The following is a 15,503-nucleotide window of genomic DNA, read 5'->3' as shown; positions in this document are numbered from 1 at the left end:
ACGGCATTTACACCGCTTGCCTCTGGATACATTCCTCCAAACCTGATCCTAGCTTGCACCAGGAACAAACCACCATTGTTTGGGTCCTGCTACTAAATGGGTTTTGTCTCTCCGTTGCACATGTTTGTGTTTTTGCTCCTAAAAATATGTACAGTGGTGCTCATACGTTTACATGCCCATGCTTAAGTTGACAAAAAGTACAAAATTCATCTTTTTTAAATTAATGCCTTAAAAAAAAAAGGAAAACTCCAACCTTTTAAGGACACCAGTTTTCTTTGTGAATGAATAATGTATTGTAAATAAATAAATGTTCTTCCTTGAAATACAGGGGGCATAAGTATACATACCCCTATGTTAAATTCCCACAGAGGCGGGCACATTTGTATTATTAAAGGCCAGTTATTTCATGGATCCAGGATACTATGCATCTTGATAAAGTTCCCTTTATTCTCTTTCCCTTTGGAATTAAAATAACCCCCCATCATGACCATACCTAGAGATAGGCATGGTTTTATTAGACTAATAGCTGGTATGATTTGCATTGAGAGATGATTTTATGGGAAGTATCCCATGCCAATCTCTAGGTATGGGGAAGGGTATGTGATGATGAGGGGTTATTTTAATTCCATAGGTGAAGGGAACTTTATCAGGATGCATAGTGTCCCGGATCCATGAAATAACTGGCCTTTAATAATAAAGATCTGCCTGCCTCTATGGGAATTTAACAAAGGGGTGTGTGTACTTATGCCCCCTGTATTTTAAGGAAAAGCATTTATTCATTTACACTACATTATTCATTTAAAAAGAAAATGTGTGTCCTTAAAAGGTTGGAGTTTTCCCTTTTTTTTAATTAAGGCATTAAGATCTATTTACGAAAGACGATTTTTTTCTTTTTAGTCAACTTAAGCATGGGTATGTTAACTTATGAGCACCACTGTATTTATGCTGGAAATAATTGCCCTGCAGTGTTTTATACATGTTTTTATGTATTTATTAATATGGGCATTCAGATGTAGTTTAATTTTGCTTTGCTTCTCTGTCTACTTTTCCTCTATTTTACATTTGCCCGGCTTCTTTAATTTAATACTAAACGAGCATTACTCTATCGTTCCCCCCCTTTCCCCATCTCTTCCGTTTGCTTCCTTTCTCCTGGGAGCATCCCATAATAGTGCTGGACTGGAGGAAAATCTGCAGTCTCCATCTCTCTTCCCCTGGTTCATTTTAGCTGAAGTTGCAGGTCCTTGTCTCTTTGCCTCCTACTGCTTTCCAATCTGTCTTTATTACAGACGGCCAGTCGCTAGTTTGGGCTTAGAGGCTGAAGATATTAGGCTTCCTGATTTAGAGAGAAAGAAAAGAACGAACTCACAATGTTTTGATACTTTCATAAAATGTGTATGAAGATATATCCTAAAAAATATAATCTGACTATTCTATGACAGCTTAATGAGCTGTAAAACCAAACTTTTCTTTTTATGGCGGAAGCGTTTAGTAGTTGTTTCACAATGAACCCGGAATGATTAAATGACATTAATCATAGTGAGGGTTATTGCAGTTAAACGTCTTGCAGCTCTTGCAGACATATGCTTGTGCACGTACTGTATGTATATGGATGCTTCAGTAATCTGTCTATGTTTGTGTTTGGAATCAGTCAATCAATCAATCAATCAAACATTATTTATAGAGCACTTTAAAACAACTAACGTTGACATTGTTGGAATGACCCAGGTTTGTTTAAAACCACTGGGTTTCTTTTCCAGATGTCTCAGTGGACTTTTCTTGTCTCCCCTTTGCAGTGACAACCAAGAAAAGATGATCTACTTCCTGTTACTGGACCGTAAGGAAAGGTACCCCAGTCAGGAGGACCAGAACCTTCCCCCCCGCAATGAGATTGGTAAGGCTCAGACCAAAGTGCAGATAAAGAATGAAAAATAACAGAATATGATCTAAAAAACAACTAAAGAGAAAAGTACAGCGGGAGAAAATGGAAATAAATCAGTAAACACAGTATGGCAACCAGTTTGTCTGAAAAATACTACTATGCGTCTTAACTTTTAATGCCTTTTTACCTAGTCATTGAGTTTTAACACAAACATAACAAGCCAATTTATACAAGAATAACTACCGCAAGAAGGTAATTCGGGACTGCACCATTCTTCTGTAGTGCTTTCCTCCTTCAACAGAAATTGCATCAGTTCCAGGAGCAGTGGATTGGCTCTCCAGTAGAAAAAAAATTCTGTTCGTTGAATATAGACAAGCTTCTCAATGAAATATAGTAACAGAAACAGAAGATGTCAATAGGCCAAGTAAGAAAAAATGCCAGCTGGGACTGCTCCGATTAAAAAATACATAAATAAAAATAAAGGTAAACTATCATTCGTACAGTACAACGCAGCACAAACTTACACCCACAGACATCTGAGCAGAAACAGAGATTGTGTGTGTGTGTGTATAAAAGATAAACAGCGACATTTTGGTGAATAGATTTCCTCTTCAGTAAATGTGATACAGTCAATACAGTGGCCGCAAGTTTAAGGTCTGGGAGGAAACCATTACTTATTTACTACATTATTCACTGTTAGTTCAAATGTCAATGGGATCAGCGCCAAAGCTCATTCAAACACTCACACACGTATGCATGCAAAACTGCTCAGTGTGTAGAGATGCCTACATTAACGCACACGTCAGGTGCATTGTGTTGATTCTGAATCCATCTGTCTTGCTGTTTCACACAGATCCCCCAAAGAAGCGGGTGGACTCTCCCATGTTAAACCGCCATGGCAAGAGGAGACCAGAGAGGAAGTCCATGGAGGTCCTCAGTGTCACAGACGGAGGCTCGCCTGTTCCGGCAAGGAGGGCTATCGACATGACACAGCATGGACAGAGGTACGCGTGGAGGTGAAAAAAATATCTGAAAATATCTATACAATGAAGAAATGGAGATAGACATTGCGTTTGTGTGTGGGTGTGGGTGTGGGTGGGTGGGTGCACCCAGTGGTGTTTGAGCAGGTCTGACAGCGAGTCTGACTCTGGTGTCAGCAGGCTAGATTGTGGACGAACATAAACAGAGATTGACGCTCTGCTCGCTTTGTCTCCTGTCTCACTGTAGTAAATCAGTGTACAGTAAAAGCTTGGACATTCCAGACATCAGTACAAAACGCAGCCAAGATGAAAGGTATTCACTTGCCCACTCACCCCTCGCACTTTCCCCTCCTCTTGCTCTGTGTCTCGCCCCCTTATGCAAGGAGACGTTCCGTGGAAGGAGAAAGATGCAGCGGGGCTTTCTGTTAATCGGATGTTTTTTTTTGTTTAAATGGTAATGACATGTGCAGCATGTGGTGGCTTCAACAAGTTAAAACTCATCTGAAAAAAAAGAAAGAAGCTAGGTCCAACCACTGTTAGTTCCTAAAGTTTGACTCTCTTAATTAACCTAATTTTCAAGCGGAGGAAGACTGCACATTTGCAATTCAGAGCCTCAATATCTACAACCCCCTTTTTCTGGTATTTGCTCAATTATCTCTTCTTTTCATAATGCGAATCCATTGATAACCAGTTTGCCCATACTGTGTCCCACTTTCTCTGGATGCAGACAATTTCTTCTCTTCTCTATTTTAGAAATGTTCAAGTCAAGCCAGAACCACACCCCCACAGGGCACAGCGGACTGATTTAAAATCTATTTCCCCATCTTATTTCAACAACCGATATATCATCACACGACACGTTTCTGCTCAGAGGCAGTGACATTTGTGACAGCGGGGAAGATTGAATCTGATAACCTGATCTGCCTAATGATAGGCAGATTGGCAGAAAGCTGGAAAAAGCTTTCCGAGATATGGGACATAAATGCAGAGGCAGCAAGTGCATATATTATATATGTAGATAGATAAAAATGTAGTGATAAAGTTAAATATTGACCCAAATTTCCACCATAGCATGTTGCCAACAACAAAATATCAACAAAATATATATATCAAAAATAGATATTTCACTGGGGGAAGACCCTTCAAAAGTTTTAAATCCACTTCAAGAGCTCCCACCTCCAAACACTTCTGCTTAATTCTTTTTGTCCTCTAGTGCCTCTGGATTTCACTTTAAGATTCCCCGTGTTTCATCGCCTCTGCTCCACTCCTTTATCCCTTCAGGCAATCCAAGTCTTATCTCTTCTTTATTTAAGGTTGCGTTAGTTTAGAAGCTTCCTTTTCCGCCCTTTGCTCTGACTCATCTGTTTCAGTCAATGCTAGAATCTCAAAATAGGTCAGTTTGCAATGACTTTATCGAAAAAATGAATAATGCTTTCCAAAACTGCATCAGCACCAGTTCATAGAACACACAGTACACAATGGAAGGGGCGTACATTATAAAGGGCACTGAAATGAATGTTCAAGATCCCAAACAAGACCTTTAGGTTCCCTCCTATAAATCTCAATAAACAGTCTCGTCGACAGACAGCAAATAAAATAATAAATAATAATAAAAAAGTAGGTCTCTGTCTGGATTCTACACATGACAGCAGTTGCAGTCATTAAAAAAGCTACGCTGCATCTTTCCTCCGTGCTACTCTAAATCAGTGTGTTTGCTCCTACCCCTCCACCTAAATCTCTTTCAGGGGCTCCTCCCTTCTCTTTCATATCTCCTTTCTCTCTCTCTCTCCACTGTGGTCCCTTGTGTGCAGCTGACCTTCAGTCCCAAACGCCCCCCTCTGTTTGAATGGAATTGCTATGCTGATGTGGAAATGCGGCTAGTTTTTCTCTGTCTGGCTTCCTATAAGTGGTGGTGACTTGAAGGCAGAGGGAGTCCTATACCACAGCCCATCCGCCTCCAAATCAAATCAGATCTCTTTATGGCTTTGCGTCGCCTGTAATTCATGGCTCTCAAGCTGATCAGTGGGGGGGAAAAACGATGTTGGTAACAAAGTGATTTTGTTGTGTTTTTGAACGTTTCTGTCTTTTATCGTGTCCTTGCGTGCGCTCTGTTTGATCGTGTGCGTGCTCGTGTGCGTGCATTTATAGACGATGGAGTTTTGGAAGCACGTACATAGAAGAATAACGTCCAAAGATTTGACTGACTTTCTCTGAACCTAACCTTATCTTTCCCCGACAGCAAACTTTTGTCGACAGCCCAGAAGATTCGTAGAACTTCAGATCAGAGGGTGTCAGAGAGAGAATTGACTTTGAAACATGTGTTTTGACAGGATACATTTCCACCAGCGGTAAATGACGGAAGAGAGGGGAGACGGTTTTATCTAGAATTATACAACAGAAATGCCTGAGCCGCAATCCCCATCCAGCATTTTAGCTCACATATCTCATGTAGACAGTAGAATCCGATCAACTGCCCAGGCTGCATTTTCATACATGTGATTGACGATTTGACTGCTTCTGTGAAGTACAATTACATAGATTTGGGATAGAGGCTGCAGTAGCAACTTTGCAGAAAAAACACACATGAAGACATTCTCTTATGAATGCCCATTTCATTCCTTATATACCCAAAAGTACCATAAAAAGATATTTAATGCCAAACTAAAAGCACAAAAGTTATCCCACTGATTTTACTTTAAAGCTTAACAACACGCCAGGAAAAATGAAGGGAGGTTAATGAAATGCAAATGACATATGAAAAAGGGCTGTAGTGCGAAGAAGAGAATATCAATTGATTTGTTTTTTCTTTACTGATCTGCTCTAGTTGCTTCATGCAGTTTTGAGTGTGTTGGGTTAGTCTGAGTAGTCTTAATAAGTCAGACACTCATGCTAATTATTGACTCTTATGCATTTAAGAGGCTAAAATGAACACTAATAAAGCACCTTTAACACCGATCTCTACATTTGGAAACTGCAGGGGTCTTACTACATTTAGATGTTTGAGGAGCTGAGCTGGGAATATTAATGCACTGAGTCCTCGGGGAGTTGTCAGGGCTCTGGAAGAGGAAATGGATTCAAACAGTGTGCTGATTTATATGATTATCTACTCCTTGTAGACAAAACTCAATATACTGTAGAGGTGGGAGAACGAGAAAAATGGAACGTTCTCCACGTGTTAGCAGAGCAGTAGTAGTTTTGGCTTTGGCAGTGTTATTTGTTCTCCGTTTGAATCCTGGCGCAATCCATTTCATTCAGCTTCACTGTTGTTTTAATTCAGTCCATGCCCTTATCCCACAACCTCTTGTACTTGTTCCCTTCCCCACAGCCCAACATTAGACCCCCACGGGTGCTTTGGATGGCTCTCTGACACATCTAGTGGTCATACACTAAGGACATTGGCCCTGTTCCAAAATAGGCTTATGGGAAATGTTATCTTGAACACTAATGGATAGTAGAAAGATAAGAATGAGTAGCCACACACATACACATATAGTACACACATTTAGGCACACATGTATGGGTGCAAGGACAAACAAAAAAAGGTTTCTTTACCCAAACCAAAAGTTCAATAGAATTCACCTCCTGGTGTGTCTAGCAATGCAGTAGTTTTTGGTTTTATTCATACAGGCGAGATATCCCTATAAGAGAGGATATGATTGAAATTGCATGGGTGGTGCTCACACTTACCTTTATTTACTTGAGTAAAAGTTACTTGGCAATACCACAATGTCAAAATACTCTTATTATATTGCTTCTTTGTTTGTGAATGATGGTGATAAATGATTGCTTAAGTTGTGCATTCTGTTCACTATAAATAACACACTCGTCAACAATGATTCGTTGCTACTGACAGCCCATTACTGTACAACACAACCATCTGTAACATTAGCTGTATAGACCTGCTGGTCCAACACTAACAGAATGCTAATAACGGCCCGAGGACGCTGTTTTTTAGCCATGTTTAAATGAACTGTGATTGGCTGTAGTGTTGACCTGTTTCTCTGAACTGTAGGACTTAAATGTAAATTATGGCTCTTAAACAAGAAATCCTAGCCAATGTGGTTAGTATCGCCCACTCATGAGTACATGAATGTGTGAATAAATACACTCACAATAGAGGCGGTAGGAGAATTATAAAAATAGCCTGAGAGTGGGTGTTTCTGTTTTTCTTTCCTCTTATTGTAGCTGTTGCTTCTCTTCTAATTGTGTCTGTGCCTCTCAGGAGTAAATCTTCCTCTTCTAGTATCAGTTGTTTCTTTAGGCGGTTGTAAATTAAAAGCTCAAGAGGGGTGGATGACTAAACCCAATAGTTGCTTCTACTTTTATAAGATTGATACACAAAGATCTTAATCCGGGCTTGTTGTTATGACAGCACCAGCATCATTTTTTGGCTACTCCATGTATGGCTCCCTCTGTGGTCCTGTGGGACTGCTCCAGCATCAGAAATGAACATTTGTCTGTATTACTCCATCCCTCCCTCTCATCCTTCATTCTTCCATCTTTTGCTCATTCCTCCATCACTCCTAAACTCCCTCATCCTCCCCTCCCATTTGTCCGTGATGTCTTCCTCTACAGCCGCGCAAGTTGACAAAACGCCAGTATTATTGTCTCCATCTTTTTAAAGACAGACACAAGATCTGTTGGCTTGGCCACATGGTCACAAACGCATCCATGCTGAAATGAAAAAAGAGAGAGGGAAATAAGGGGGTGGGGGTATGAGATTGAATGACAAAAAGGATCAGTGTTGTGACAGTGAGCAGCTGGTGTTTCCGAGTGTTGACAGTTCCTGTTTGTGTGTGTGTGTGTGTGTGTGTGTGTGTGTGTGTGTGTGTGTGTGTGTGTGTGTGTGTGTGTGTGTGTGTGTGTGTGTGTGTGTGTGTGTGTGTGTGTGTGTGTGTGTGTGTGTGTGTGTGTGTGTGTGTGCACTTGATGGAGACAGATTGTCCTGTGATTGTTCATTTCTGAACAGGGCTCTGCTTATAGGGGTTATTAACGGCATCTGCAGGGGGAAAAGAAAAACATGACGAATGGCACTCAACCAAATGTCCCACTTCATTTCCCCCCTCAAGATATTTTCTACTGATCTAGTGCTAAGGCCTAAAAGTCAACACATTAGTTTATTAGCAGACTATAGACGGGGCAGAAAGCTAATTTGAATGCTCAGCTGTGCAAAGCAGTCTATAGATTTACAGGAAGATGCTTTTCAACAACTACAAATCAACACATTTGAAACAAAGTCTGAGCTTAATTGGTTCGAGACTAATTGCTACAGGTTAATGCTAGTAATGTCTATTGTTACGTCGGTGCTGTAACTGTGTTGTCCTGCTTAGACCCTCTTTGGATGAATAGGTGTTGTGTTTGCTAAGGGCTTGATTAGCAACTACTGTGCTTGGTATGATGCTGTCTATGTTGTGGTGCTTTCTAATGTTTGCAACATGTAACCTCCAAGCTCTCACCTCCACTAGTGTTTACTGAAACATGTAACAGGTACACATGTTGACCCGACAATTTACTTCTTCCCCTGTGTTCCTTCTTGCATCTTTGTGCAACAGGTCGCGGTCTATCAGCGGAGCCTCGTCTGGCCTCTCCACCAGCCCCCTCAGCAGCCCACGGGTATGTCACGACCCTTTATAACGTACACACATGTGCAACACACTACTGTTGGGATCAGGGAAAACTAACTACTGCAGATCCCATCTCATTCATTCATCTTATTGCTGACATCTTATTGCTGACATCTTATTGCTGACATCTTATTGCTGACATCTTATTGCGGTTTCTGTCCGCTAGAGAAAATAAAGACAGTGACTACAGCTACATTGCTGGGACTTCTGACCTTTTACAATGTGCACTATGATATAATTGCACAATGAAAGCAATATCATTGTATGTCTCTGCACATGCAATAGTATTTGCCCTGCTCTGCTTTTTTATTAGTCTGAGATGTAGTATCTTTTTCCACTCCTTAAGTTTGCATCCACAGTTGAAAACCATTCTTGCGTTTTAAGAAAGCAGGGATCCACTATGATAAGACTTTACACGAGTTATGACTGTGTCCATATAGTTGGATGTTTCTGTTAAATATACAGATGGACCTCCACGGGGCACATGACAGCACAGCAAACTTTCTTCCAACCCCTAAAGCTTCTTCTCTCTCTATCCTTTCTGCGTATTATCCCTCTCTCTGTTTTCTGTAGCCTGAGATCTCTGGAAATCCAGCTTGAGAAAGCCCTCAGAAAATCCCACTTTCCTTGCCTAGAGCTAGGGAGCTTGTGGTAAACTTTTCCAGCTGACTAGTAGAGTAGGCTCCAGATTAGCCAGGATCCTAAGACGAGCTCCTCACGCCACACAGGTTCTTTCATGCTGATCTGAAAGGGAAATTGATGTCTCAGACCTACCCAAAGCGGTTGTGCTCTCAGCAAGGGGCTCTGTGTGGGGTTATTTTATCAGATTTGTGTCTGGAAAAAGGGGAGGCGTCTGAGGGAAATAGTTAATCAGTGCACCATTGTGGCTGCAATTTCACTGTTACAAATAAAAACAGATCAATAAACCTATCTACAAACTGGAAATGTTAAACCAATGATACTATAATGTTGTTCCTCCTGGTATTGAGACAATCCAAATTGTCCTCACAACTGGCCTTATGTCTCTCACACATCTGTCTGTGTCTGCTTGTTTTTCTCCACCAGCAGAGCCCTGTATGTATTATTCAAGTCCATCTTTTGTAGGTGTTTTGTTGTATGTCCTTTTTAAATTGCGTGCATTGCTTGCTGTTTATGTTCCCATTTATTTTTTGTTTTCTTGTGACATGAGTCACTTAATGGTCTAACTGCATGTTTCTTTTCTTTTCTGTCTTTCTTTTTTTCACACCATCCCTTCTGTGTATGCACACATCTCACCTGCTTATTCTTTGGCTGCCTGTTGTGTGGTTGTTTGTTCTGCTACTCTCTTCTTTCTTTTTTCATCTATGTGCTTGTGTGCCTGTGTGTGTCCCCTTGTGTTTTGCTTTATTTTCTTCTCCTTGTCTACCTGCTCTGGCTCTTGGCTGTATCGTGCTGCGTGTCCTCACACTGTGTTCTCTAACTCCAGCCTGTCAGAAAGTTCTGTGTACCGCCTCAGTCCCCAGACTTGCCACAGTCCCCTAACACAAGCCCCTGCCCGTCCCCTGAGCCCACCCCCAATCACACAGGCCCCCGTATATCCACCCCTAACTCACTCGCTCCAAACAGTGAGCCACTACCGTCATCACTCAACAAGACGCAGACGCTCCCTGCCAAGCCCAAAGTTGCCCCCAAGCCCCTTCAAGCCACACAATCCAACCCGCTTCCCGGAACCTCCCCAGATCCAGCATCTGCTGCCAAATCAGAGCCATCCACTCCCTGCCAGCTCCCATTGCAGCCACCCTCAGCCTCTGTGCCCCCCACTCCTACTTCTCCATCCTCCCCATCCTCCCCCTTTTCCCCATCTTCCATCTCCAGTGCTTCCATCCCAAACAGCCCCCAGGTATGGCGCTCCCATTTTGCTGCTAACACCCAGCTCTCTGTGCCCTTCCGCCCAGTGGTGCCCCTGTCGCCCATCCGGCTGCACCACTTTCACCCTGTGGCGCCGACGCCTTCTTTATTCACTGACCACCCGCCCAAATCTATTCCCCTCATACAGGTTACCCCTCACCCCTCCCCTCGAGGCAGTCCCCTCCCTACCCCAAAGGGCACCCCGGTGCACACTCCCAAGGACAGCCCGGCCGGGACCCCCACCCCTACGCCGCCGCCCAGCCCTTCCATCGGAGGATTGCCTTGGAGGACGCGCCTCAACTCAATTAAAAACAGCTTCCTGGGCTCACCACGCTTCCACCGCAGGAAACTCCAAGGTACTGACATCACAGCATATCTTTATGGTAATCACTGAATTTTCTTGTGCTTTTTCACCCTTTCCCACATCTCACTCTATCCACTAAAGTGGTTTCATTATTATCTTTCTCTGAGCCGTCCAACTTTGTCTGAGTTTTGAGTCTGCTTCCACAGTTCCCACACAAGAGGAGATGTCCAGCCTCACACCAGAGTCTTCCCCAGAGTGAGTAGAGGCTGTCCTTTTTGAATCCACCAGCACCATCATAACTATGCATAACCTGTCAGCCTCTCAGCCATTGGCTCAAACAGGCTCGGTCTTGATAACATGATGTTTTGGAAAGCACTACATCCGTGAATGTTTGATTTGTGCCTGCTGAGTTTCCTGTAATGACCTCAGGTGTGGTCTGGGCTGGAGAAGCAGCACCGTAGCAGGAGGTATTGAGTTGGTTATGAGGGAGGGAAGGTAGCCTGTGTGATGTTGCTGAGCTCCCAGGGGCCTGATAACTCATGGTTGGCCTAGATATGCCTGTTTGGTTTGCTGCATGTCTGGCTTGGCCATTTCCACCTGGCTGGGAAGAACATCGTGGCCGGAAGGAGTTGAAGAGTTGGCTGAAAAAAAGACCTCTTAGCTAGGTTGAGCTTGATCGCATTAATACCCAGTCACACACCAGCTGTAACCAGCTTCTTACTGCAGGGCAATGTGCCCCTTAATGTCGCTGGAGACCTCATAACATTATAGAAGTATGCATTTACTGGGGAGTGTTGTTTGAGTCTTGCAAATCCAACAACATGTTTAAGAATCTCATGGAATATTAATATGGCACAGGAGTCCATATGGCTTATTAGTTGGGGTTGAAGGCATAACCTGGGCTGAGGCCAGTGGTGAATTGATATACATCTACCCCTTCTGGACCTTCAGGTCTGTTCAGAGAGAGGCCCAATTACCTCTCTCTCTTTCACACACACATACACACACACACACACACACACGCACAAAATACATGCATTTACACACACCCAGTTGAACAGAAGGTGAAATGTCAGACGATGTTTCTCCCCTGCTCAGCTTATTTCCTTCAGAGAGAGAGATAGAGAGAACTCCTCACCAGCTCTCCTTTTTTCTGTGTGGATATAGAGATGGATGGGTTTTAAGAAGGAAAGAAAAAGGGTGGAAGGAAAAACTCTCCAGGAGGTGCATATTAGCAGTTGGTGTAAAAAAAAGTACAGCTGACAAACGTTTTGTCCCTTCTTGTCTTTTCCCCACAGACTTGCCAAAAAATCCTGGTTTGGTAACTTCATCAGCCTGGAAAAAGAGGAGCAGATCTTCATTGTCATCAAAGACAAGCCTCTCAGCTCCATCAAGGCAGACATCGTCCAAGCCTTTCTCTCGGTACACACTCGCAGTTTATTTCATAGTTCCTTACTTTATCCCTGACTCTCACCTGATCTCTGCTTTCTGGGCCCCAACTTTCCTCTATAAATCTGAATATGAGCGCATGCAGCAGTATTACCTGTGTATCTGCAGTCTGAGCAGCAGCAGTGATTTGCTAACATGCTTCGGATTTATTTAGCAATTCAGTAAACTGCTTGTGTTCAGTGTTTCTATTTTTTCTCTGACTGCAGACGTACTTCAAGTCAATAGAAAATCAACAGAGAGAGCATTGATTAGCATATAGATGCTTTGACCTCAATACCGTGTACTGAGCAGTGTGTGTTTGTACGTATATTTAGATGAAGTGCGAGCAGTAGTGTAGGTTGTGTCTATGTGTGTGGTGTGTTTTGTAATGTGGATGTATAAATACATGCAGGAAAAAAATAATGTTTTTTTAGTGAAGAATCTGTCCCAACAAACACTCAGCAGTTGTAGTTGACATTCCGTGTACATAATTCAACAAAACCTATCCTCACCCCAGTTAAATTTAACAAAGTCTAAGTAAATGCAAACTTTGCCAGTGCAGGTCAATGTCAAATATGTTTCCCCAACCCTGGTCGTAGCTATTTTCTCCCCTGGGTTATGCTAGCTGGTTTTCCAGACAGGAGATTGGCACCTGAATCAGTGGAATTATACCTCTCAGCATGCTCACATTAATGGAATGTCAAATCCTCTCCAGCACTATGGCGGAAACGTGACTATTTCAGAGCTCACCTGTTCATTGGGCATACAAATTCATTTTAGGGGGGAGAGTGCAATGTTGTTGGATGACTCAAGATTACATTAGCTTAAGTCTCCCTGTCATGCATGGCTACTCCCCGAGGCATTAATCTCCTTGGAATTTCAACTGTGGCTTGTTGTATGTGGAGGGTATTTTAATGAGGGTTTACTCACCTTGTCATTTGCTAGGTGTGGGACAAAAATTTAACATCAATACTCCCTATGTATAATCCAATTACTCAGCTCTTTTTTTTTATTCCTATCTCTGTCTCGTCATATATTTTTCCTCTACATTTTTTCCCCACCTTTTTTTCCTCACAGATCCCCAGCCTGAGCCACAGTGTGATCTCCCAGACAAGTTTCCGAGCGGAGTACAAGTCTACAGCTGGCCCCACGGTCTTTCAGAAGCCTGTCAAATTCCAGGTGGATATCACCTACACGGAGAGCACAGCTGCCACTAAAGAGAATGGCATCTACTCTGTCACCTTCACCCTGCTCTCAGGTCAGGACACAGTTGGCATGTCCCGATACATATACCTACTTATCCTGTATACATTGGTAAAGAGGCACACTAACTGGGTCATCAGTCTGCCACAAGATGTCCCAAATGTAGACCTCCTAGGATCTAGAGACCCCAGATCCCCAGTTGAGAGTAGGGTCCCCAGGCCTTCCTGCTCTGAAACGGCAGATCACACAGGACAGTTAAACACAATATTATGCAATCTTGAAAAGTCAGTCTTCATCAGGCTTACATAGGCCTAAGGAAATTCAAGCTCACGAGTCACTTTGAAAAGTGTGAAAAGGCATCACTTAGATGTCGCGTGGGATGCCGTCACACTTCCAACTCATTAAATGAATCTATGTTTGTATCCAGCCAACAAATAAACCAGAAGTGCTGCTTCCAAATGTGGATGTTTCCAAACCTGCTGCTAAAAAAGAAAGGCTGCCTTAGGAATTTTCCAAGTTGTTGCAATCCTGAATGTTTGATAAGATCCCCCCCACCCCCAAACCTTCCTTTGCGTTACAAGATTAGGTCTGGCTGTGCAAGATTACATACTATGCAATCATGCGTGCATGTTTAATCTTGCATAAACTCATGCTCTCTTTCCCCCTTTTTTTTACCTCACACACACTCAAGTGGGGGGGGACACATTTGAGCTGAATGAGGTGTAATGGTGGAACTTTGGAGCCTACTGTCACTGACTACACACTGTTTGTAAAAGGTAGACAGCAGGAGCTTCCAGCAGCACTCCTCTCTGGCCTCTATTTATCATGTCCGGCTTTCTGCAGCTTTTCCAGCTCATATTTTAAACGATGCACTTGTGCGCATGTTCTTCTTCTCTCCTCACGCTTACTTTTTCCTCTCTTCATTAATCCATCTACACAGTTTGTACACAGCTCGGCTGCTACCTGTGCATTGTGATAAAACCAATATTTCCTTTGTGTGTGCCTGTGTTTAGGACCCAGCCGACGCTTTAAGCGAGTAGTGGAGACGATTCAGAGCCAATTGTTAAGCACACATGACCAGCCAGGGGTCCAACAGCTGTCTGGTGAGTAAGAACTCCTCTTTTGAGAAGAAGAAAAATTCAAACTCTTTTCCAATACCTCTCCACCCTTGCCCCCTACCGCCTCATCCGCCCATCCCACCACCAGACAAACACTCTCAACGCTGAAGCTGAGCTAAATCCTGCTCTCCTCTTCTTCCCGTGCTTAAAATCCCCGAGCCGCTCCCCGCTTCTTGAAACGGCTTCCTTTGCATGCCGGCCTCACTGCCATGAAAGGGTGGGAGTTGCTCTCAAGTACCAACCAGGGGTCAAAATGTTGTCTCGTTGCCCTGGCAGTGAAGATTAGAGTAGAGGTACGGTACGCTGATTTGCATTCTGTTACTTGTACTTCCAAGATTGATCATCGGAGCTTGTCACCATGGCAACACCACTGCACCTCAATGCACTCCCACAATGCAATGCACTGCACCGCACAGTGACACCACACCTGACCACCTCTGTTTCTTTCTCTCTTAGTCTGGGTGCTTGTACAATAGGACCCCCTCTCCCTGTCTCCACCCATTCACCAGCCTCTTTTGGTGTCCCGAGTACAAAAACCTCCGACGGGCAATCACCACCTAACCGTTCACCTGTGAACTTTGTTACATTGTTAAAACCCCTTTCTTCTTACGTCTTCTCATTAGTCGTAGGGTTAGGCCCCGGGACATGTATAAACCTGTTCATCCTATTCTCTCAAAGCAGTCCGGATGACAAAAAGAAAAAGAAGAGAGAAATAGGAATCCTACTCCTCCCCATACCCTCTTACCATTCCTTCCTGCTCGACTTGTGTGCGTCTTAGTCGGCATCATCTTGACAACAGCTCCACCTGCTGGTCACAAAGAAACACCGCCGGCCTGAAATGCAGCTCCTTTGTAAAAGGAGGAGATGGGCTGTTTTCTTTGGGAATGAATTTCATGTCATCTGTAAATGGTTCTCTCAGTGTTTGTATGTTTGTGTCTTCTCTACTCTTTAAATCCCATTTCCAATTCCATGTCTGACGTTGTCGAACAGATACTTCTTTTACAATGTTTTTTTTATAAATTATGCAGTTACAATTTTATACAACAACAATCAAAAAATTAAAAACAAATTAAAAGACAG

General features: G+C 43.1%; 1 protein-coding gene across 12 annotated transcripts in view; it reads left to right on the top strand.

The window, feature by feature from the left end:
- brsk2b (BR serine/threonine kinase 2b) overlaps window positions 1-15,503 on the top strand; it is a 166,191-nt gene that overhangs the window by 143,264 nt on the left and 7,424 nt on the right. For 3 of the 12 annotated variants that reach the window (XM_034878760.1, XM_034878764.1, XM_034878759.1), the window contains 9 exons: window positions 1,794-1,891; window positions 2,733-2,883; window positions 3,107-3,172; window positions 8,412-8,472; window positions 9,949-10,753; window positions 10,881-10,929; window positions 11,973-12,096; window positions 13,180-13,360; window positions 14,319-14,408. In XM_034878760.1, the coding sequence (XP_034734651.1) occupies window positions 1,794-1,891; window positions 2,733-2,883; window positions 3,107-3,172; window positions 8,412-8,472; window positions 9,949-10,753; window positions 10,881-10,929; window positions 11,973-12,096; window positions 13,180-13,360; window positions 14,319-14,408 (1,625 nt within the window). Of the gene's footprint in view, window positions 1-1,793; window positions 1,892-2,732; window positions 2,896-3,106; window positions 3,173-8,411; window positions 8,473-9,948; window positions 10,754-10,880; window positions 10,930-11,972; window positions 12,097-13,179; window positions 13,361-14,318; window positions 14,409-15,503 lie in introns of all 12 variants that reach the window. The other 9 variants (XM_034878766.1, XM_034878761.1, XM_034878767.1 and 6 more) reach the window with 9 other exon arrangements.

Source organism: Etheostoma cragini, chromosome 8 (assembly GCF_013103735.1).
Source record: "Etheostoma cragini isolate CJK2018 chromosome 8, CSU_Ecrag_1.0, whole genome shotgun sequence".
Taxonomy (NCBI): domain Eukaryota; kingdom Metazoa; phylum Chordata; class Actinopteri; order Perciformes; family Percidae; genus Etheostoma; species Etheostoma cragini.
The sequence above is the reverse complement of the archived record's forward strand: the minus strand, read 5'-3'. Positions and strand labels throughout refer to the sequence as shown.